This window comes from Triturus cristatus, chromosome 4_2 (assembly GCF_964204655.1).
Source record: "Triturus cristatus chromosome 4_2, aTriCri1.1, whole genome shotgun sequence".
NCBI classification, from domain to species: Eukaryota; Metazoa; Chordata; class Amphibia; order Caudata; family Salamandridae; genus Triturus; species Triturus cristatus.
In genome coordinates this window covers 359,434,971-359,460,712 of record NC_140586.1, presented here as the reverse complement: position 1 = coordinate 359,460,712, position 25,742 = coordinate 359,434,971, and the positions used below count along the sequence as shown (strand labels likewise).

Genomic DNA, 25,742 nt, shown 5'->3' with positions numbered 1-25,742 from the left:
TCAAAGTCAGGTTTTAAGCCATGCAAGGATTAACCACAGACAGATGTCAGTGACTGACCCCCACAAGTTCTGTTTCTGGTATTTGGGCTCCAGTCATGATCATGCATCATGAGAAAAGTACACCACAAATCTTCGGATCCGAAGAAAAGTTCCGACTCGGCACCGACTTCGAAGCCAAAGGAGCACAAGACTCCTCCTACAGCTACAGAGACCAAATCAAAAGCCACACTCTGAACCGAAAAAATCGGCACCGAAAGGAGACAAGCAGGAAGAACTGTTTCAGCCAGATCCTGTCAATCCAAAACAAAAGACTACATGTGGACCCTAAAACAGGCCATATTGTCAGTCTTCCAACAAAGAAGAGGAAATCTGATACCTCACACACACCTGAGGTACCTGTGAAGAAGAGACTTTGCAACTTCGCCCCTAAGACCCTCTTCTCCTATTCTTCCTACTAAACCTTTGTCTCCTATACACTCTCCTAGACTTTCTCCATGCTCACCCTTACCACCACAGGATGAGGATGATTTAGGGGATGGGGTGGACATGATAAGGATCCCTTAGATGACCCTGATGATGAGGACACTACCCCACCACAGGATACATGGGATGATCCCATAGATCCTCCAGAACTTCCTGATCCAGACCCATATCCATCTAAGCCATCCCCCCAGATGACAGTATAGGATTTAGTCAGCTCATTAATAGGGCTGCGCAATATCATGGCGTGGAACTACATTCCGACTCCATGGAGGAAGACTTCCTACTGGACACTTTTGCTCAGTCGCAAAAAGGAATACACACTTTGCCAAAGCTCAAAGGTGTCATTAAACATGCACCAGACATATTTAAAAGACCCTGTCAGGGCCAGAATTCTCAATCCTCGGATTGATAAAAAAATATATAAGCCTCCCTTTAAAGATCCAGTATACATCAAAGGACAACTCCCCTTAGATTCTTTGGTAGTGTCCAATACAAGAAAACGTGCCCATTCCCAAACCTCTGGTGATACACCACCCCCAGATAAAGAGTCTAAACTGCTGGCTGCATCAGGGAAACAAGTTGCCTCCCAAGCAGCCAATCATTGGAGGATAGTTAACGCGCAAGCAGTACTTGCCAGATATGACAGGGCTCACTACGATGAGCTTGAAGATTTTATCCAACACTTACCTGACCAATACAAGGCCAAAGCCAACAATGTGGTCCAGAAGGGCAAGTTAATTACAAATGCTTCCATCAAATGTGCCCTCGATGCAGCAGACACTGCATCTAGATCTATTAACACCAGTGTCTTACTCCGCAGACATGCATGGTTACGCATTTCCTGTTTTAAACAGGAAGTGCAAACAACTATTTTAAATCAGCGGTTCGATCAAGAACACCTGTTTGGCTTAGCTGTGGACACAGCTCTAGAAAAAAAGAAAAAAGACACAGGCACTGCAAAATCTCTGGAAGCATTACAATTTCGGACCACATGAGGTTCCTTTCGTCACTCCTTCTATAGGGGCGGATCCAAGAACATTGGCACAGACACTACTTCCACCTTCTACAAGACTCCTACTCAAACATCCCCCAACAAGGGATATTTTAGGGGGGTACAGAAGAAATAATAACAAAGGGAGAGGTTGAGGTAACAACAACGAACCTCCCCTACTACCAAGCAATGACTTCCCTCTGCTCCCTCCAGACCACTCCACTCCAGTCGGAGGAAGACTATCACAGTTCCTACCTGTATGGAACTCCATCACTACAGACAAGTGGGTAAGACAAATTATCCAGTATGGTTACTGCCTGGAACTTACTGCAACTCCCCCAACTATACCACCCAAACAACGTCCAATGTCCAAGGAACATCTAAAGCACGTCAAACAAGAAGTTCTATCACCTCTTCAAAAGCATGCAGTAGAACCAGTTCCCCTCCAGCATCAAGGCACGGGGGTTTACTCCCCTTACTTTCTCATCCCAAAGAAAGACGGTACTCTCAGATCAATACTGGACCTCAAACCACTCAATGTCTACATACAATCAGATCATTTTCACATGATCACTCTTCAACAGGTCCTCCCACTGCTCCAACAAGGCGACTTCCTTGCCACTCTAGGTCTCAAGGACGCCTACTTCCATATTCCTATACACCCTGCTCACAGGAAATATCTAAGGTTTGTAGTGGACGGTCAACACTATCAATTCAAGGTACTCCCATTCAGAGTGACCACAGCATCCAGAGTCTTCACAAAGTGTCTGGTGGTAGTAGCCGCCCACTTGCGCAAACAACAAATTCATGTGTTTCCATACCTGGACGACTGGCTAATAAAAGCCAAGTCATACAGTCAGTGTTTTCACCACACTCACCAAACAATTCATCTGCTCCACAACTTGGGGTACATGATAAACCTCACCAAATCCCATCTCCAGCCGTCCATCATATATCAGTTTCTAGGGCCCACAATAGACACTTCCAAAGCCCTTCCATACCCCAGTCCAGTCAGGATAGCCAGTATACAGACCCTCATAACAAAATTTCAGCCCCAATACTCACTGCCAGCTCGAGTATTTATGCAGCTCATAGGGATGATGGCCTCTTGCATTTTCATAGTACCTCATGCAAGACTTCAGATGTGCCCTTTACAAGAATGCTTAGCACGTCAGTGGAACCAGGCTCAAGGTCAACTTTCAGATCTGGTGTTGGTAGACAGCCGCACACATCGCTCTCTGCAGTGGTGGAACACACAAAACCTTTCAAAAGGGTGGCTGTTCCTAGACCCAGTTCCAATGATAGTGCTAGCTGTGGACGCATCGCTCATAGGCTGGGGAGGCCATCTCCTAAACCATATAATTCAGGGCAGGTGGACCCATCAACAAAAAGTGCTCCACATCAATCACCTTGAATTGCTAGCAATATTTTTAGCATTGAAGTCCTTCCAGATATACCTCATCAACAAAACTGTCCTTGTCCGCACGGACAATTTGACATCAATGTATTATATAAAAAAACAAGGAGGGACACATTCTTTGCAGCTTTCTCTTTTTTTTTTTTTAATACTTTTTATTGGGTTCTTGGCAACCATTAGAACAGATAGTACAATTTATCAGACATAAATAATATGCTGGATCTAAACATAGTACATCAACAAAAAGCAGAGAGAGAGACCCCAACAAAACATACATAGAGACAACTCAGCGATTTAACTTATAGTAGCGAATATCGAAATTTATCTACCACAATCAAAAAATAGTTTCAGTCAAAATAAGATTCCCAAATTTTGGTGAATTTACGTAGTGCCCCAATCCTTTGTGAGAATATAAATTCGGATTTCCTGACTTCCTTAATTTTTTGGTACCATTCATCTACAGTTGGGACTGTTTCTGTCTTCCAATACTGAAGAATCTGTGATCTAGCCACTGCTACTAAAATATACATGAGTTTCGCCATAGAATCAACCAAATTTAACTCTGGATCCAATCCAAATATAATTAAATTTTCATATCTGGTGATCGTAAAATGTAAATGAAGAGAAAGCAAAGAAAACATTCCTTTCCAAAATGACTTAATTTTAGGGCAAAAAGCCATTATATGAGACCAGTTAGCCAGGTCCGGTTGAGTACATCTGAAACAAATAGGCGACGTAGTGCTCTACATTTTAGCCAAAGTTGCAGGGGTGTAACATAAAAGCCACTTACTAAAAAAAAGCATTCGTCGCCAGTTGGCACCTCTCAAAACCGTGAAATTAAATTTATTTAGAGTATTCCAAAAATTATCAGTTATTTTAATGCTTTCCTGCTTCTGCCACTTTTTTATTGCTTTGGCGCTCACATCCTCCTCCCTGCTTTGTGCTAAGCTTTTTCTCCATTTTCCGGGATTTTAAAAAAGTGGGGACCAGAAAAGGTCATTTGTTAAGTGTGATAGTTGACTATTTTGTGCTAAATCGAATTGAGCCAAGGATTTATACAATAAAACATATGAACCCATAAGAAGAAAGTTTCCACGAATTAAAATGGACATCTCATCAATAGTCAACCATACTCCATCTTTCACAAAGTTCGATAGTTATAAACCCAGATCTGGCCCAATTATATATAATTTCTGGCCCGATGTTAATCCCGAATCCCGAGACAGCGTCACTCAGTAGAGTTATTAATCTCAAAAAAGGAAGAGAATACCTATTCAACATAACTTCACGTTTTTAAAAAAAACAACTCAGGACCTTATATCTAACTAATTTGGGTGATTGAAATATCGAGAGGGGAGAAGGAAGTTTGGTCTCTTTACAGATTAAGTAGAAAAAAAAGTTTATGAACAAAGCGACTCTAGGTATTGAATGTGTAAATCGTGAGAGATACTGTGCAAAGTATGCATAGTAGTAGTCTTTCAGATTTGGCAGACCAAGACCTCCTTGTTCCTTATCTACGTATAAAGTGTTGATAGCTATTCAAGGAGTTTTTTTAGCCCAAAGGCTGAAAATAAGGATTCAACTTTTGAAAAAAAGGAGCCTGGAAGGGAACAAGAAATAGTAGAATTCAAAAAATTGAATAAAGGAAGTACTGACATTTTAATTAATGCCACCCGGCCCAGAATGGATAAAGGCAGTGGATTCCATCGTAAAAGCATATCACGAACTTTTTTAATCAAAGGCTCGAAATTCAATGTATACAAGTCACGTACTAAAGGTGAGAAAAGAACGCCCAAATACTTTTTGGGTCTATTGTTAACACAGCTCTGAATATCTGGGTGCAATTCAGTGTTATTCTTACCACAGATTAAAATTTCAGTTTTCTTCTTATTAATTTGATACCCCCCCTATGCTTCAAATTCTGTAAAAACCGAAAAAAACTGTATTTGCGTTTGTATCTCAGGTTTCAGCAGCAACATAATATCATCTGCGTATAATTTAATTTTGTCCATGCAGGCAATAGGCGGAAGAATATCCTTACTTTTTCTAATTGCTACTGCTAAAGGCTCAATAAAAAAAGCAAAAAGTACGGGAGATAGTGGACATCCTTGCCTCGTCCCTCTTTGCACTGAAATCGAGCCCACCATAAATGAATTAACAAGGATATGAGCTTTAGCCCCCTGATATAAATTCCTAATTAGGGTAATGATTTGAGGGAGAATACCAAAGTGTTGTAAAATAAAAAAAAAAGTGTATCCCAAACCACCAAATCAAAAGCCTTTTCTGCATCTAAAAGGAGAACTAAGGCCGGAACCCTACGTGTTTCAAAATAGTCTAATGCCTCAATCAAATAACGTGTGTTAGTAATTAATTGGCAGCCTGCAATAAAGCCATTCTGATCTGCATGAATCAATTGCGAGGAGACATGGTTAAAACGAATAGAGAGCAATTTTGTAATAATTTTATAATCTGAATTTAGTAATGTTATGGGCCTATAAGAGTTAGGATCTCGGGCTTGTTTTCCTTTTTTCAAGAAACTGACCACTGTTCCATCGTAAAAGGATGCTGGAATTGGGCCACCCTCCGGCATAGAATTTACTAATAAAAGAAGAAGCGCAGAAAAAGAACTGAAAAACGTGACACAAATTTCCGCGGGAAGTCCATCTGGACCACAGGCCTTACCATGAGGAAGGCTTTTAACAACAGACTCTAATTCATCACACGAAAATGATGACGCCATTGCTTCTTGGTCCAGTTGAGGAAGAGTAGGGAGACAATATTTATCTAAAAAATCGTTTAATCTCCCCTGATCTGTAGTGTGATGTGAGGTATAGATATTCTCATAATGGGACAACATTGCTCCAATCTCTCCCTGATCTAAGGTATCCACGCCACTGATTGGAGATTTAAGAGATCGAATTACATTAGCTGCAGCACGTTCTTTAACCTGCCATGCCAAGAATGTACCCGTGAAGTTACTATGCTCGTAAATTTTTTGAACCTGTCTGCAAAAGATTTCCTCACTTCTAGCGAAGTAATGTGCATTCAACTCCCGTTTTGCGGCATTCAATTGATTCTGTATCTTAAGAGAGGGATTGTGATACATTTGATTTACTAAACCCTGTATGTTTTGCTGCAATTGATTCTTTGTATCCCTATAGAGGACTGATTCCTTTGCATCCCTTCCTATAACTGCCCCCGAATAAATGCCTTCCGTGAGTCCCATACAACATGAATGGGGGCTGTCCCCATATTTCGTTCAATATACTCCCTAATCTCCTTTTTAAGAGAAGTATCCCAAATTTCATCAGAAAGATAAGATTTATTTAAAACCCATCGTTTCAGAGTATTCGTGCTTTCCTCCAGCACAAACTCAGCCGCTAACATCGCATGGTTGGAGAAGCCATTGTGTAACATCCGATAATGCCGAATTTTAAATTTTGAGGAAACCAGAAGAAAATCAATACGATAAAATGACTTATGCCTTCCCGACCAACAAGTATATTCTCTTTTATAAGGATTTTAAAAGCGCCAGGGATCAACAAGATCGAAAATCCTTACGTTATTCATAATTGTCTAAAATGATTTAGGTTTCAACTGCTTTTTCCCACCAGTGGTGGAATCCAAATTCGGTTTCATAAGAATATTAAAGTCCCCTCCAATCACAATATCCCCACCAACCATCAGTAGGGACTGAAACATTTCGTCATATATTGCAGGGCTATCATTCAAGGGGGCGTAGAAGCTTACAAAGGTAATGTGCGATGGTCTATTCTTTAATTTACACGTGGCCCAGCACCACCTACCCTGGGTATCCGCATCAGTTTGAATTATCTCCGCTTCTAATCTCCTATTAAGAAAGAGTGCGGCTCCTCTCTCTGACTCAGAGAAAAAGGAAAAGCCCCGGTAAGAGGCCCACCCCTTAAACATAGAAAAATTATTAGCTTTTGAGATAGGAATATGAGTTTCTTGCAAAAATATGACTGCGGGATTTTCAGACAGAATCCATGTCTCTATTGCCCGCATCTTCTTTTTATTATTTAGACCGTTCACATTAAAAGAAATAATTTTCAAACTTATTTTAGTCATCATTAAAAACAAAACTTAGAGCCCAAAACACACATTTTTTTTTCCCTTTTATCCAATTTTACTTTAAACAATCAATACCCTGATCGATATTCACCAGAGAATCCAGCACAAAGACCACGTTTATCTCCAGCAATTGTCCAAGCAACAAAAATAGAAACAACAAAGGTTTTGCCAAGGACTTCATTTTTAACCCACCCACCCCCCTCTACAACCTGTGGCACCCTCCTAACACTACCTACTTCTACCCACGCACACCACAGGCACCTTCCCCTTAACATTGGGGTGTCCTGACCGTGATACCCCCCCCTGAAACTAATAAGGATTCACAGACATGGAATAATAATAAAAAAAAAAAAAGAGAAAAAACAAATTAGCGTGTGATCTAAATTATCACAAGAAGCATACAAGTACTAAGTCATAAGTCCAGACTAGCCATTTTGAATTCCATGGAGCAACGCCTGTGCTTCCTCCACATCCGATAGCATATAGAATTTCCCTTTAATCAGTACTCTGAGTTTAGATTGTTGTACAATCATTGCTTGGGCCCCATTAGCTTTGAATAGATGTAAAATTTTAACGAACTCCTTCCTGCGTCTCGCCGCTGCTGCAGACATATCAGAGGAAATTCGGCATTTCGCCGTATCAGTTACGGGGAACTGCCTTTGTTGAATTGCCTTAGAAAGAATTCGCTCCTTAACCCTGATATCAACAAAATTTACCAGAATAGTTCGCGGGAGAGTTGAATTCGGGAACGGGTGAGCAGGAACCCGGTGAGCTCTAGTAATAGTAAGATCGTCTTTATGCTCCGGTATCACAACCTGATGGAGAAACGTAGTCACCCAGGCAAGCATTTCTGTCCCCTCTATTCCTTCGGGAACACCTACTATACGTAAATTGGACCTTCTATTATAGTTCTCCAAATCGTCCAATTTGATCTCAAGAGCCTTTGTTATTTTAGAGACATCTTTGGACTCTTGCTTCACCGCAACCATTTGGTCCTCTAGAGAAGAGATCCTCTCCTCTGCCTCAAATAAACGAGCTGGAAAAGAGGAGACTAGTTCCTCGATTTTATCCATTTTGTCCAGTGTCTGATGAACTGCGGATAGTTCGGCGTTTTGCAACCTCTTGATATCTCTCACCTCATCCAGAATTAGATTCAGCATGTCCTTCACGGACATCTTCATTTCACCCTCAGTCTCTGTGTCCATTTCTAACAAGGGGCCTAAGGGGTCTGTCACCATCCTATCACATCCCCTATCAGAGACTTCAAGAGGCTGTGTTGTTGCACTCCTTACATCTGCTTTTCCAACATCCGCAGCATCCGTTGTTATCTTTTTTCTTTTGAATCCAATGTAGGAACACCAATAGAGGGGGGGCTTGTACAGGTGTTTGCCGCCGGACACGGCCCATTTGTGCCAACCTGCTGAATCAGACCTAACTCCAGATTTGGAGAACCCAAAGAGGTCGCATTGTTAGGCGAGAGAAGGAGTGATTTTTTAGTAAATAGAGGAAATTGTTTAGACGGAGGATGCAATAGGGGAGGTTGAGTAGATTCAAGAGTCTTAGAATGATCCTCAGGATGTAAAACATTAAATTCATCCCCCATGTTCAGTTGAACTAAGTTTTCTATTAATGTATCCTCGGCCTCTGAACTCTCTGATGAACGAACCGAGTCACCTTCCTTGGAGACAGCTCCATCTATTAGCCTAGCCGCTGCCTCTTTTGCCTGCTGTCGGCGTTGCTTAGCTTTGACACGAGCATTTAAAAGCTTTCCCATAATTGTTCAAAGAAAGAGAAAAAAAAAAAAGTCCGAGGGTTCACACCGCTCACTAATCAACAGGTATTTTCTTTTTTCCTTTCTTTTTTTTCCTCACCCGCCTGAAATAGCGATTTTTTTTCCCCCTTCAAAACTTTTAGAAAAAAGGGGCTGTGCACAAAAAAAAGTACAGTAACATAAAGCAGATGAAAGTGGATTGGTTGCTCAGTCCATACAAATTTTTGGGGGGAAAGCCGAAAGCTAAAGCAGCATTATTCCAACCACTCCACATGAGCAGTACCGTTACATGACCGGAGCAGCCAGCCGCCTCCTCCCCTGCTCACTCACTTGATACTTGTCACCTCCGTATTCAGTGCCAGAGGGAACTATCCGCCAGCAGAAGCGGGGCAAGGAAGCAGGTTGCAGTCAGGCTCCAACCCGCCCAGAGGGAGCAGAAAGAAAACAACTGTGGGCCTCGTCTCCCTCAGTATGTCGGATGCCTGCAACATCGCAGCGCCAAAAGCAGCATGCAAACGGGGAAACCAGACCAGCGCTGCCTCAGCGCGGCTTGAATTACAGTATCTTAGTATTCCTCCGCCTGACAATCAGCAGAGACTCCAGCTCCGGCTCAAGCCCAAAGACCGCAGGCGGGTAAAGACAAGGACGAAAACAGGACAGCCACAGCGTGAACCAGCGAATGCCCTGCGGCCGCCACTGCCATCATTGACCGCAGGAGGGGGAGGGGCAGCAACACGGCTCTCAGGTGCTACGTGGAGGCGTGGAACTCCATCGCAGGTCCGAACCGACAGTCTCTTTGCAGCTTTCTCAACTAGCGCAAACCATATGGAGATGGGCCTTCCCACAAAGGATACACCTTTTAGCAGAACACCTTCCAGGCGTACACAATCAGATTGCGGATCTGCTCAGTCGTCAGAGACAGCAGATACACAAATGGGAACTTCATCTACAAGTTCTTCATCCATTTTTTCAGACGTGGGGCCACCCAGACATAGATCTGTTCGCCACACACGCAAACGAAAAATGCCCAATCGTCGCCGCCAGGTATCCACACCTACTGTCCAAGGGCAATGCAATATGGATTAATTGGTAAGGCAGATTTGTATACGCTTTTCCACCACTCCCGCTCATTCCAAGAGTAGTACGCAAGCTCAAACAACAGTCTCTCAAAATGATCCTAGTTGGTCCAACATGGGCCCGGCAACCATGGTTCACAACACTCATGGAACTCTCTGTAGTTCTTCACCAAAAACTTCAACTCTCCCCAAAGCTGCTTACACAGAACCATGGAGAGATAAGGCATGCAGATCCAGCTCAACTGAACCTGGCTCCTAAAGTCCTAGAATTCGGTTACCTGAACCTACCACCAGATTGTATGAACATTCTTAAAGAAGCTAGACGCCCTACTACTAGAGCTTGCTATGCAGCCAAATGGAAAAGATTTGTCATTTACTGCAATAACAACAAAATTGACCCCTAGCTGCTTCAATTCAAAATATTATTTGCTACTTACTGCATCTACAAATATGTAATCTAGCATATACATCCATAAGACTACATCTTGCTGCCCTTGCCGCTTACCTACAAAACAACCAACATTTGTCATTATTTAGGATGCCTGCTATCAAAGGGTTGATGGAAGGCCTTAAAAGAATAATTCCACCCACAATCCCACCCTCTCCAGTGTGGAATTTAAACATTCTCCTTAATAGGCTCATGGGTCCCCCATTTGAACCTTTACACAAATGCGAATTGCAGTTCCTGACATGGAAAGTAGCTTTCCTAGTCGCAATCACCTCTCTCAGAAGAGTAAGTGAGATCCAGGCTTTAACCATACAAGAACCATTTTTACAAATACATTATGACAAGGTAGTTCTTAGAACAAATCCGAAATTTCTTCCCAAGGTAATTTCTGCTTTCCATCTAAATCAGTCTGTGGAATTGCCCGTTTTCTTCCCAAAACCAGATTCTGTAGCAGAGAGAGCTCTTCACACACTAGATGTCAAAAGAGCTATACTTTATTACATTAACAGGACTAAACCCTTTAGGAAAACAAACTGTTTGTAGCTTTTTCACAATCTCATAAAGGAAACCCCATCTCCAAAGCTGGAATTGCCAGGTGAATAGTCAAATGTATTCAAATATGCTACCAAAAAGCAAAACGCACATTAACAATTCCCCCTAGAGCGCACTCAACACGCAAACTAGGGGCTTCCATGGCATTCTTAGGTAACATTCCCTTAGATGACATTTGTAAAGCAGCAACATGGTCTACACCACACATCTTCACCAAACACTATTGTATAGACGTGCAGGCAAAACAACAGGCTTCTCTATGCCAGGATGTTCTTAAAACACTTTTTCAGACCACTGCAACAGATACAGGTGACCACCGCTAAGGGAGACCGCTGCTATACAGTCTATGCACAAGTATGTATTCTGCAGCTCATATGCCTCAAACGGAAAATGCTACTTACCAGTATGCATCTGTTCTTGGCATGTTTAGCTGCAGAATGATATACGCCCACCCGCCTCCCCGGTACCTCTATCTGTTCCAATGTTATCCTACTTAGATACATTACACATGGACATCTTTCTGTTTCTTACAAACTCCATCATTTCTCTTCATGGCAAAAAACAATCTGAGGATGGAGTCGATGCCCATGCGCACTGTAGTCCATGGGAGGAGTCGCCTATCTCGTGACTACAAAAACTTATTCCAAGACAACAACAAACTGCAAACATCCGAGCCCAACACCAGATGGCGATCTATGCACAAGTATGTCATTCTGCAGCTCTACATGCCAAGAACAGATGCATACTGGTAAGTTGCATTTTCCTTCTCCTCCTCCAGTCTTGCCCTCATATTTGTAGACACCAGATACCTACTATGGAAAAACTCACATGCATTATGGGACATGGTGGTTGACATCTTGCCAACCTTCCCAGAGAACACTAAGCCCAATCTCCAATGCTTTATTCAGGATGGATTGCTGTGAAGTACTCAATATGATTGGGCCTGAACACTGTGGGCTGTCTGGGTAGGGCAGAATTGACTAGCGTGGTGCTTCAGTACCATGCTTGGATTCACATTACAGGTTTTTTGTGCAACAATGGTACATGCCTCTTTGGAGACCATGTGGACCTATCCCTGCAGTGCTTTAAAAAGAGAGAAGCAACAGCGTGCTTTCTTGGATTAGCAATTTTCCCAACACTTTCGGACCTTTCGAGGCTTCGGAAGACAGTTTCAACAGAGGCAGTATCAGACCTTGCCTCAACAGCAACATGACTCTCAAGCCTTACGGGTTAGAGGCCAGGAACTCGGCCATCAGCATCCATGCATCCGGGGCAGTAAATTTACCAAACCTACGTCTCTCCCTTCACAGCCATTGGATAACTGCTTTAATTTTCCTCAGAGGAGCACGATTGCATGGTAGGAGTTCACATCACCTTTTACCTCCCTGGGTGGTGGAGCATCATATCTGAGCAGTGGGTGCACCTAATTGTCGGGAATGGTTACTCCCTTCCCTTTCTGATCAAACCCTCTTCAGCATTCCTCCTACACCACAACCCCTCCTGGAGAACCATTTCTCCATACTCTGAGGAGAAGTTCAAGCTCTCGTGGCCAAGGGAACCAGATAGAGGGTGCCGGCACCAGAAATTGGGTCTGGTTGCTATTTCTGTTAGTTTTTGTTACTGAAAAAATACATAAATCTTCACCCTAGCCTCAGTTTATGGCCTCTGATCTTCAAGTTCAAAATGCTCACCTGGCCCAAGTTTTGTCTGTCCTGAATCTAGGAGACTGGATGGTGATGTTTGTGCTGCAGGACTTCTACTTCCACAGATGCTACCTGTGTTTCAGATTAGCCAAAAGCCCCAAGGTGTTGGTGCTCACCTTTCTGTGTTCACAAAAGTGATGGTGGTGGTTGCTGCCCATCAGTCTTCGTGTACCTTGATGTCTGGTTTCTAAAGGTAGGCTCGCCTCAAACAGCTGTAAACCACCTCCAGACAACGGTCCACCTGTTGACATCATTGGGTGTTTCTGTCAACGTGCTGAAGTCATACCGGACTCCTTCGTAGAGGCTCCATTTCATTGGAGCCATTCTGGACATGGTGCTTTTCCGTGCCTTTCCGCCTCAGCGAGTCCAGGACATTTGGGCTGATATGATGTTTCAACCTTCAACCTGGGTTTCAGTGAGAGCAGCTCCGAGGCTACTTGGCTTCTTGCATTCTGCTTGTGCACCAATCCAGGTGGCACTTGTGGGCTCTGCAGTGGGGTTTGAAGTCTCGGTGGGCCAGCACTAAGGGAACCTGTCAGTTTACAATCAAGTGCTGAAGGAGACTGCAAAAGACCTGCATTGTTGGCTCCTAGACCTCAGTTGGACCAGTGGCAGTCACTCCTCCCTATCCCCCTCCCCCCCAGAGCTAAAGATCGTGATGGATGCATTGTTGTTTGGTTGTGGAGTTCATCTCAGGGTGGTGGAGATCTGAGGTCTGGAATGTTGTTTCCACATCTACTTGTTAGAGCTGCTGGAAATAGACTTGGCACTAATAGTACCTCCTGTCCTCAAAGGGGAACGGGTACAGGTTCTGACAACACTAACGCCATGAGAAACTGCAACGAACTGGGAGGAGTGCAGTTGTGAGTCCTGTGCCAGGAGATTTTGTACCTTTTGGAAAGTAGCTGATTCATCAGAGTATTTCCTGGATTGTACAGCACCTGGCAGGGTCTTTGAACACCAGGGCAGACGAATGCAGCTGACATTGCATGCGAACCTCAAATGATGGCTGCACTTGGAGATGGCACAGGATGTCTTGCAGCATTGGGGAGAGTCCTCGCTCAATCCTTTCAGCACCGCAGAGAATGTACACTGCCCAAGCTTTTGTAAGTTGAGTTCCCAATGCAGGTCTCATGCTGAGGTGCCTTTCGCTAGGATCGGAGGTTGCTACTCCTAAATGCCTTTCCACCTCTACCGCTCCTGCCTAGAGTTCTGAAGAAGGTCAGGAAAGACCAAGCCCAAGTCATCCTAGGACTCCAGACTGGGCGAGGAGAGTGTGGTACCTGGTATGTCTGTCCATGAAAATATGTCCTCAGATCTGGCTGCCCGTTGGTGAGGACCTCCTGTTCAAGCAGTCTTGAACCCGAGCCTGCACAACCTCCACCTCAATGCTGGAAATTGAGTGGCAACAGTTGATGGCTGAAATAGTATGTGTTATATTGGCAGCTAGGCGGTCCTCCACTAAAACAGTTTGGGGGACACTAAGAGAAATGTTTCTGGTATTCGTCCCGAAATTGTCAACCTCTAAAGGTAGTTATCTGACATTATCTCTTTTGTTTTTTCGCTAGCCCAGCAAGGGCTTGCTCTGGCAAGAGTTAAAGGTTACATGTCGACCCTTTTGGCCTTACTTTGTTTACCTAATCAACCATCTTTAGTGCAATTGCAGTTTTTGATGCCTCAGTGGGACATTAATGTGGTTTTCACTTTCCTCATGTGTGCCTGTTTAGAAAAAGGTGGAGCTGTTCTCTGCACCTACATGCACTGAAGACAACATTCCTCACAGCGATTATTTCATCTCATTGGGTGAGTAACTTGCAGGTGCTGACGGTTAAGCAGTCGTACTCACCTTTTTCCCAGACAAGCTAGTCCTTCGGACAAAAGTGGCATTTCTCCCTGAGGTTGTCATGCCTTTCCAGTTCGGACAGTTCATCACCCTGCCAGCTTTTTTTCACCCTGCCTCATCCATCTAAAGAGGATGAAATATTTTATTGCATTGACCCAAAGAGCTCTAAGCTTTTACATCCATCCCACCAACAAATATCGAGTGGACAATTGGCTGTTGGGTAAAAAAGGAGAAAGCTGTTTAGAAAAGCACCATGTCCTGATGGATTGTCTGGCTTATCAAGAAACAACCCTCAGAAGGCCTACATGCTTCTTCCACCTGAGCAAAGGATGGCAGAGCAGGCGCTTGCTGTACCTATTTTAGACATTTGCCACGCTCCTATGGGAGTGTCTTTCCATACGTTCATGAAGTTCTACTACCTGGATAGCTGCCAGGTTTGGCGGGGTGTGGCATGGCTGGGGGGGTGGGGTGCTTTTTGCCGATTCTGTTCATCAGGGTTCCCTGGTCTGGCCATTTCACAGACCCACCACCTTGAGAGGTACTCCTTTGTCATCAATTCATAAGGTGAGGAATCAGCGGTATCCATCAGAAGAGCAGGTTACTTAGTTTGTAACAATCTTCCCAATGGATACTCCATCTAGCTGCAGATTCCCCACCAAAGGACTTATGTAGTTCATACCTATAAGATACCAAACTAGAGATCTGCACACTGGCACAATCTGATTATTGAAGGCTCCACGTCTGACAGCATGTACAGATATCAGAAAGAAACCAACATCACTGTGCCGATGGGGCAGCTGTGTAGTAGCTCCAACGTCCCATCCAGTGCTGGACAGACCCGACACGGAGCTGCATGACATCACCCACTGATGCACGAGCACACTGCTGAGAAAACTTTCCAGACCCAGTCTGGCACCTGGTGTCCTTGCCAAAGTGAGGAATCTGCGGTTAGACACAGTATCCACCAGAAAGAGGGGTACATAAGGTAAGTGACTTCTTCATTTGCAGACATGCTAAGTTAGTCCTTCCTTGCTATTGAGGCATTCTTTGCAGCAGCCGTTGTGTTTAATTTTGCACATGTTGCCTGCAACACTTTCCCTTTCTCTAGTGTTACATTGATCTGTCAACAGCTGCCCCATGTAGGCATCCTTTCCACAAATACCAGTTGGAGCATTCTGACAGTGGCTGCCTCTTCTCAGAAGCTTTATAAAACGTCTTCACCATCCACTGATCTTTTCTGCCTACAAATTCCCTTTATAATAATTGTCAAAAATACATCCTTTCATTCACTCTGTTAATTACCTCATGAATACTTTTTTCTAAAGGATGACTTATTGGACCAGCAAATAGGCCGGCACTTCTAATGGACATTCTGCCATTTTCCTCCCAGACATTCTACAAACAGCTGCTCAGTTGTCAAGAGTTAGTCCTTGCCCGTCTTTTTTAATGTGGACTTTTCCTTTAGCATGCATAGACATTACACCAGTATTATTCTTCAATTATTCTTCACTGGGGAACACCCTTATATTTAATATATGCTTGTTCTCTTTGCCTTTGACCAGTATTAGCTTTAAAGGCCTCCATGTATTGCTTGTCGTTTGCTTGTTGCTTAACTACAAAAGATGTGTGAGAATGACAGCATGCCAGGAACTCCCCACTTTGACTGCTTGCTTTAAAAGTTTCATGTCGTAGAGCGAGTTGCAGCCCCTCCTCCTGCTAAACGGTCTACTTGCAGAAACAGTCCATTACTGTTGAGACATTCACATGTTGTCAGGTTACATAATGTCAGTCCTGAGAGAGGAGCCTGTAAAGAAGTGAAGGTGTTGGTACTGTCAGCTCTAAAAGAGAAGCCTGTAAAGAAGTGAAGGTGTTGGTGCATCATACAGTTTTCTACAGAGCACACACAAGAAATTGGTAAGGCCAGGATAAAAATGTGAAAATATATTCTAGCTAAAAAGCTAGGATACTCAATTTTGCATGTGGTTCTATTATAGCCACTACAGGTTTGCCAATTGTCTGGGCCCCTCTTCGTACTGATATTATAAATGTGTTTTTCTTTTTTCCTATGGTCTCTTCTCCCAGTCTGTCATCTGATACTGGAAGGTCAGAGCGGACCCCCAGAGCTCCACTATCTCCTAGCTCCCAGAATTCGATCCGCCTAGACTTTTCAGAGAAGCCCATCAGCCATTCCTCAACCCATGGTGCCATGCACTCAGCTGCAGCTGGTGTTCCTGAAGTAAATATCACCAGTGATTTGCCCAGTATAAATGTCCTACATAACAGTTCTGGAGCTTCTGCGGGTAAGTAGTATCAATGTGCTATTCTTTGATGTGGTTTGTACATTTGTGCTCATTAGTTTTAGTGCTCAAGAATTTCGTTTTGGAAAATCATCCATTAGACTAGTAGAAATCATGATGAAAAATGTGTCCCTTGACATGATGGCTCGCACATAGAAAAACACCACTACCACTGTGTGGTTGGACCTCCTCACTCCCAGCATCAGAGTATCAGCTGCAGCCTCTCTGTTAAGTTTTACCGAGTTGGGATGACATAGTTTTTCCCAGTAAGATTCCCGTAATTAGGTCTTTAGTTCTCTTCTTCAATCAGTCAGTCAATCAATAAACTTCATTCGATTTTCTACAGTAAAAACCATAAAAGTATGATAACCTCATAAACAGAACAAGAAGAAAAAAATAATCTTTAATAAATATCACATAATACATGGTCTACCTTAAAAAAGTACTTATGTACAATAAAACACTCATTACAAAAGATATACTGTCCAAGTTAACCTTTTAAATAAGGAGTAAAAAAAAAAACCACATTCCCATTGCAGATTCCTAAGACGTGTAAAAAAGTTAAAACCTCAGCACAAGATGCCATTAAGACCTCCTGGCCCACCCCCATCCCTGTTCAAGACGGTGTCCTCAAATACCTGGGAGCATACATTTCCAGATACCCGGAGGGAACCCAGGACCTTATCCTCACCTCTCTAACGAACAGCGTGGTAGCGGGCCTACAGCGTAGGTACTTACTTCCCCTGCAATTATTAGGCTGAATTGTACTTTTTAAAATGGTTGTCCTCCTCCCTCTATCTTTGTGTGTTCCAAAATTATCCCCTTCCCATTTCACAGTGCTGGTTTCGGAGTCTAGCGACAATGACCCACTCTTTCTTGTTGTCCAAGCACCTGCCACGTATCGCCTGCGATAAAACTGCCGTACGATGAAGGGGCAGGTATGAGGGACCTCCTTCTATACTATAGAGCAGGAAGCCTACTAATTGTGAATGAATGGCTGATGGGTGGATGCGATGAGCCGGTCTATAGGACCAAATGTTCGCACCCTAAACTTGGACTGGCTGATGGGGATCTTATATGACAACCCCTTTCCACCCCTTCCACATAATCTCCCGTAAGTCACTAAAGATGCCTCCCAATGTTTGCGAGGAGTGACGAGGGACCTAGTCTAGGGAAAGACCCTGATTTTTTTTTTTTTTGTTGAATATTTTTATTGGCATTTAAACACTCAGAAAACAATGCAATCAACGACTATCCCCCGCCTGGGCATGTCAAAATACAATTTCCATCGCATAAATTTCCCAGCTATGAGTCCACAGTACATGGGTAAATCGTTGCTCCCCCCAGTCACCCTGCAGGATAATCCTTAGAGGCCCGCCCCCTGGCGGCCCCCCGTAGGCATAGTATAGACTCGCAGGGCGCGGGGTCCCCACACAGATAGTACCCCCGTGAAATTGGAGCAGCCAAACAAAGTTCAAACTTCAAACAACCACCCCCTACTATGACCCTTCCCCCAACCGCCCCCCCCCTACACCCACCCCCCCCTCCGGCATGACTGCTTGACAGGATACCTGATGATACATTAAAGTTGAGAACTCTATATCCCTGACCTTCCCAATCCAGGCCCGCCGACCCCCCAGTTGTGCTATGTCCCAATCGCTACTCTCTGCCCTAAGCAGATGCAGGAGAGGCCGGGACCTGCCCGACCTCCGCCTCAGAGGCCTCATCCACAGTAGGGTCAGCCACTTTCAGCAGATCCACCAGCACACCCCAAGCTCGGGCCGACTCCATCGCCCTATCACTATGCACCCGGGCAGCCGACTGCGTTCGAAGGACCGCCTCGCAGTCCGCCCATCGAGTAAATTCCGCCCTCCACTTCTGCAAACGTGGTCCCCGCTGCAACTTCCAGTTAGCTGTTATTTCCCGCTTAGCTAACACCAGCCCCAGATCAATAAATTTGCTAGTCAGTTTATTCCGGGAGGTGTGGGGGAACCAGTGTAATAAGCTCGGGCTGATGCCAAAATCTATCTCCCTGTCCGTGATAGTGCACAGCAATGTCCACACCTCCCGCCAGTACTCCCTAATCTGGGGGCAACCCCACAGCATGTGGCAGAGGTTGGCACCCTCCGCCCGACAGCGAGGGCAGAGCGCCGTGAGAGTATGAAAATAACTCTGGATCTTGGTTGGGGTGAGATAAGCCCGGTGCAAAATAAAAAATTGAATCTGCTGAAAACGAGCATTCCTAGAGCATTTCCAAGGACGCTCTAGCAACTCAGCCCACACCTTATCAGGAATTTCCCTTTCACTATCCTCCTCCCAGTGCTGCTTTAACCTGTCAAGGGGGGTCAGTCGCTCCATCGTCATCCGCCCATATAAACATGTAACCGCCTTTAGTGTGCCCGCCGCTAAAACCACATATTGGCAAGATGCGGAGGTCTGTGGCTCCGATAAACCGGTCCGCCACCGACGTTGAATGGCCGACACCAGAGCCGTGTGAAGCAAGTAATCTCCGCACGGCAGCTCATAACGCCCACGGACTGAGTCGTACGGCAGGAGCACACCATCTTCGTATAAGTCCCCTATCGTCGTCAGCCCCGCGTCGCTCCACCCCGATAACGCCGCCCAGTCGCCCCCGTGCGGGAGCTGCTCGCACATCAAGAGCGGTATCTCGGGCGCATAGGGACGAACGACCCGCGCTCTCTGCTGACTACGAGACCAACACCGCCGAAAAGTCTGCACTTCAGCAGGCAAATCCCCTACTCGAAGCGGCTGCTGCAGGATTATCTTTGCCAGAATTGAGGCCGGTATCCGCCCTCCCGCACCCTCGCCAATTCCCCTGAACTCTCGGGCCACAGCCTGGGTCAGCCACTGCAATTGAGCAGCCAAATAATAAGTCTCCAGATCGGGTACCGCCAGACCACCCTCCCCCCGCGGCCTCATCAGCTTGTGCAGGGCTACTCGACGCCGGCCCGAATTCCATAAGAACCCCGTGATCATCTGCTGGAGCCGTTCGAATGTCGACGCCGGAACCCAGATTGGCAGCGTCCTAAAGTAATACAGCAGCCGAGGGAGTGCCACCATCTTAAGTAGAGCCACTCGTCCAATCAGGGAAAGTGGCAGCGTCTGCCAGAAGTCCATTGTGCCTCGGAGACCCCGCACAGCCCTGCCGATGTTGCCCTCCACCAAGTCCGCGCGGTTATGGTAAATGCGGGTCCCCAAGTATGTGACGCAGCTATATTCCCAGCAGACCCCCTCCGTAGTACTAGGGCCTCCAGTCGTCCGGGAAGCGGGGAAGAGGCACGACTTAGTCCAGTTTACCTTCAGACCTGCCAAGTCCTCCAGACAACCCAGCAATCTCTTGGCTCCCTCCAGATCGCCCCGGGTATTACTTAAAAACAGGAGGAGGTCATCCGCGTACAACGCGATGTAGTGGGTATCGTCGGCCACCTGGAGGCCCTTGAACCAACTGCCCGTACGGGCTTGAGCCGCCAGCGGCTCTATGGCGAGGGCAAACAGCAGCGGCGAGAGGGGACATCCTTGGCGTGTGCCCCTGCCCACCACGCACGGGGGAGACACCAGTCCCCCCGTTCGAGTACGGGCCGTGGAGCCCCTGTACAACAGCTCTGTCCATGACACAAAGCGATCACCCAGGCCGAAGGCGCGCAGGACCCGGTACAAATACGGCCATTCCAAGCTGTCGAAGGCTTTTTCCATGTCGACCGAGAAGATGGTAGCAGTTTGGGAGCTATGCGAAACCGCCTCTAGTACCCGAAGGAGACGCCGGACATTGCCGGCTGTCTCGCGTTTGGGGATGAACCCTGCTTGATCTTTGTGCACCAGTCGAGCCATATAGGGCAGGAGTCTGGAGGCCAATATCCGACTTAGGATTTTATAATCGGCGGTGAGCATTGCCAACGGGCGGTAAGCGGCCACCTCAGAGGGGGACTTCCCCGGCTTCAGCAAGGGCACGATCAACGCCTCCTGCATCGTGGCAGGGAGCCTGCCCTCAGCCTGTGACTGATTGTAAAGGGATACCAGCCTAGGCTCCAAGACCTCGGCATAAGCCGCGTAAAATTCAATAGGGAGCCCATCCACCCCGGGGGACTTTTTCCGTGCCATGTGCTTAATCGCCCCTCGGACCTCCCCAAGCGTGACCTCCTGGCCCAAGACGTCCGCCTCCCCTCTAGTGAGAGCTGGTAAATCGCCACCTGCCAAAAAAAGGTCCAGCCGGACGGGATCTAAGTCCACTCTGCTGGTATACAGCGACTCGTAATAGCCAGCGAATATGGAGTTAATACCTTGCTGGGTATGACACAATCCCCCTGCTGGGTCCATCAACGCCAATGTAGGGCTCGATTGTTTCAAGGGGTTCGCAAGCCATGCCAACAACGCACCAGCCTTATCCCGCTCCGCATGAGCTCTAGTCAGGTAGCGCCTATGGTCATAAGAGCGTAATCTCTCCACCCCCACCGCCACCGCTTCGCGGGCCTCCAATAGGTCCCCCTGCCTCTCCGGATGTTCCGGGCGGTCGCGCTCTAGGACGCGGAGACGCTGATCAGCAGCGTCAATGTCCTTAAGGAGGTCCCTCCGCACCCCTATCTTCTGCGCGATACAGAGCCCCCTCACCACCACCTTGAAGGCGTCCCATTCCACCGCCAGCGTGGAGGCTGTGCCCTCATTCTCTCGGAAGTACTGAGAGACCCCCTCACCAATCGCAGCACGGTAAACCGGATCGTCCAAGAGTTCCGGGTTGAGCCGCCACGCAGATACGGGCGGGCGCCGTGGAGCCCAGCACAGTCGCAACAACAGGGGATTATGATCTGACAGGGTTCTGGACAAATATTCGCTGCTCTGGACTGCCACATGTAGATCAGGGGAACAAAGCACTGCATCCAACCGCACATGCAAGTCATGAATCGCGGAGAAATAAGAGTAATCCCTCTCATCCGGGTGGTGCACTCTCCAAGTATCTACCAACCCCCAATTGGTCTGCCATGCACCACGGGCCCTGGCCGCCCCGACAGACGGCGCTATCAAAAGCGGCGGGTGGGACCTGTCAAGCGCTATATCTGTCACAGAATTAAAATCACCCCCAAGCATAAGCGGGCCAGTTAAGAACGAGGAAAGATTACTGGACAGTGATTCAAAGAAGGCCTGTTGCCCAATGTTTGGGGCGTAAAAACACTACCCAGGGTAAGGTCCCGCCCGTCCAGCCTGCCCTGCACTAGTACATACCGCCCCTCTGGGTCCACAACCTGTCGCACCATCTGAAAAGGGACACCAGCCCTGATCCACACCAGCACCCCCCGAGCAAATGCCGAAAAGGAGGTATGGTACACTTGCCCCCTCATCTGCGGCGGAGCGCCACTCCCTCGCCACCCGCAATATGCGTCTCCTGAAGAAACGCCACATGCACCCCCTGTCTGACCAGGTAGGCATGAATCTTGTGCCGTCTGCTCATGGTGTGTAAGCCCCGTACATTCCACGTTATGCACTTCAGGTCATTCAGTGTACCCATGGTCTGTTATACATCCAGTGTCTCAAGTTCAGCTCGCCGCAGTCATGCCGGAATCCCCGTAAAACATCCCACAACTCCCCAACCCCCCTCCCAAGGACAGTTACCTCCAAACTAGTACCCATCCAAACACCCCGTAACTGAATGCGCATCCCTCCGACTACGCCAGAGGCAGGGGTGAGCGAAGTTGGCCCAGGGTGATATCCCGGTCAGCAAGCCAGCATCACCCGCCTAGAGAAGGAGAACCCCCCTCCCAAAAGCCTCCCATCTCGCACGTGAGCCAGTGCGTCGCAGCGAGGGGCCCAACCCACATCGAACCTGATCCTGCCCTAAATCAAACTAAATCATCCACACTCTGCGGCGTGACCACCGGAAGTCTTGTGCTGCTGGTGGTTGAAGAGTCATCCGTGCCACTCTCTGCTGATTCCTCCGCAGAAGTCTCCTCCGCAGCCCGTATCGGCGGACCAGGCGGGCCAGAGACCGACTCAACCGCCCGCAGGGCCGCCGCCCTTTCCCTTTCCGCCTGCTCCGTCGAGGGTCCCTGCCGGGCACTTCGTCGTCGTCGTCTCAGTCCAGACCTTCCAGACCGGCCACCTCGGGGCGCCGTCCCTCCGCCGCGGGCCGCAGCCGATAGTCCTCCCGTATGCTTTTCCATCCACTCCCAGGCCTCCGCAGGCGTGTCAAAGAAGTGGGATGTGCCCTCAAGGACCACGCGGAGTCGCGCCGGGAACAAGAGAGAGTATTGTAGGTTCGCCGCCCTCATAGCTTTCTTGACCTCTAAATATGACGCCCTCCGCCGTTGGACCTCCAGTGCATAGTCCGGAAACAGCGTCACGTTGCTGTTCCCTACCACAAAAGGTCCCGCTGTTCTTGCCCTCTGCAGCAGTAGGTCCCGGTCGCGGTAGTGGAGCAGGCGGGCAATCACTGGCCTCGGCGGGCGCCCCGGCGCCGGGGGACGAGCCGGGACCCTATGGGCTCGCTCCAGGGTGTAAAAGCCAGACAACCCCTCCGGGGCCACCACCGTTTTGAACCATGATTCGAGGTACCCCACCATGTCATTCTCCTCCGTACCTTCCGGCAGCCCCACCACCCGGACGTTGTTCCTTCTATTGCGTCCTTCCGCGTCCTCCGCTCGTCGTTCCAGGGTAGTCACCCTCGTCGTAAGCTCGTGCAACTGCTGGGCCATCTCCGTCTTAGCCGGCACCAATCCCTCTAAGTGTGTTTCAGTGTCTTTGACCCGTCCTGCCAGTTTCTTGTGTTCATCGCGCAGCAGGCCGAGCCCGACAGACACCGTCGCGATGTCTTGATGGAGGGTGGTCTTCAGGTCCGATATAGCCGCTAGGATCTCCTGCAGCTGCTGCTGCACAGGGTCCCCGCTCGCCCCCTGCGGCAAGCCAGAGGGCGCCCCCGCCGGCCCACAGCCCGAGACCACCCTGGCCTTGGGCTTACCCATGTTTCCAGGCCCAAGCGTAGCACCCCAATCACGGGCAGAGCAAGTGGTCTAGGACTCTCGTGAAGTGCCAGCCAGGGGGGCGAGCGGTAGCAGGGCACAGGCAGTCCCAGAGGGCCAACAGTTTCAGCCGATTCCCCCCAGCGACTTCTGGGCCGTCGCGCTCACCTTCTATCAACAGTCTGCACCAGCGTAGCCGGGCCCCCGACAGGCCAGGTCCCTCGCCTCCGTCCACTGTGATGATGGCCAGACAGCGCCTCAGCAGCCCCGGTCTGCCCCCTCCGCAGGCCCGTCAGGCGGAGAGGCGTTCAGCCAGGGCAGCGCCAGGGATCCCCAGCAGATAGCCCCTCACAGGCAGGCCGCCTCTGAGCTCGCGCTCCGCTCAGGCATCCGCAGCAGTCGCCTTTCCCACCTATCAGGGTTTACCGGCTCACGTGGCCGCAGCGCCTCCCTCAGGCCAAACACGATGCCAGCAGCCGCCGTCCCTCTCCGCCAGTGGTCCCAGGCAGGGTGGCCTCTCACCGCACAACGGTGGCGCAGTCCTCCCGGGGTAATCCTCCAAGCCGGCCACCTCTCATCACCAGCCGCAGCTCGTTGAGCGCGTCCCCGCTGGCCACGGCCCTCTCACCACGTGGGATCCGCGGGCTCGCGCCAGCCCGCGCACCGCCGCACAGCTCCAGGCAGTTAGGGCAGCTCCCCGGTCAAAGCCCGACAGGGGCACAGCTCCGGCGCTCAGCGACTCTCAGCCCTGAAACTCCCAGCGAGGGTGCCTCACGCCGCCAGAATCCCACAGAGGCAGTTGGGAGGGGATGACATCCGTTAGTCAGGAGTTATCGGCGAGTCGATGGGCCGACCGACGGGAGCCTCACCTCGGTGCGGCCATCTTGCTCCAGCGCCACCTAGCGCCCTTCTAGGGAAAGACCCTGATGCAACAAACCCAGCTGTGGAGAGGCAGACGACTTGGACACACGACACAACTCCAAGGCTTTGTCAAGTGGGACAGGATTTGGTTACAGTCCTTGGGGACATATGGGCAGGGAGCATGATGTATTCCTTTCATGAGCTTCAAAACTATTTTCTCTATCCACAACACAATTCCACAAATATCTCCAAATGCGACACGCCCGCCTACCCTATGCGTCCCAATTAACAGAGCCCCCGAATACAGTTCACTAGAAGAAAAGCTCCCGATGGGTACTGTAGGAAACAGGCTCTTTATATAGTGGAACAAAGAGGTACACTGTGTAGAGTACAGTCAAACCCCAAAGGAATTACAGAGGCACAAATGACACCCCAAGTGCTCTTTTGTGGTAGTATGGGCGAGCAGTTAAGCATATCAGAGGGTAGTGCTAAGCATTTATTGCACACACAAAAGCAGTAAGTGAGACACACACTCAATAAAAAAAATGACACCAATTTCTAAAAATAACACTTAGTTTGATATGAATTTAGATACCAAGATCATCGGAATCAGTTAAGTACTTCTCGTGTTATGAATTGTTACAGTTTTTAAAAATAGGCACTTAGTGCAATTTCTGAAGTGGTAATGTATTCCATGGAGTACAGACAGACACTGCATACAGGTACTTCTGATGGATACATCTGCCAGTGGATTCCTCACCTTGTGAATATCCCCTGCGCCAGCAACGTTCGGAAACTTTTGTAGCAGTCCACGCCGATGGGGTCGAAGACGACGTCACAGAGACACGGCTCTGCTCGCGACTCCGCTGACGTCACCGGCTCCATAAGAAGACCTCGTCGGCGTGATGACGTCAGTTCCCTTTTTTCCACGCCGTCGAGGCCAACGGATTTCGGGAATTGCTGTTGGTAGCTTTACTGTTACTTTGTTTTTCTTCTGGGTTTCCCTGTTTCTCTTCAAAGAAGATGTCGACGAAGAAGTCGGGTTTCAAGCCCTGTCGGGAATGTGGCAAACACATGTCGATCACAGATCCACATGACGACTGTGTTTGGTGTCTCTCATCCGACCACGATGTGGATGGTTGCTCTTGCTGTCGCAAGATGAGCTCCAAAGCTCTAAAAGAAAGGGAGGCGAAGCTCTTCATCGCTAAGATGAAAAAGGAAAAGAGAGGAAGAAGGAAGTCGA

The 25,742-nt window shown here is 47.8% G+C and overlaps 1 protein-coding gene across 1 annotated transcript in view; it reads left to right on the top strand.

Moving 5' to 3' along the window:
• The window catches only part of CEP350 (centrosomal protein 350), a 1,602,561-nt gene that overhangs the window by 581,978 nt on the left and 994,841 nt on the right, over positions 1–25,742 (top strand). Inside the window, exon 16 of the mRNA XM_085601771.1 lies at positions 16,459–16,676. Coding sequence (XP_085457897.1) covers positions 16,459–16,676 — 218 coding nt within the window. The remainder of the gene's footprint in view (positions 1–16,458; positions 16,677–25,742) is intronic.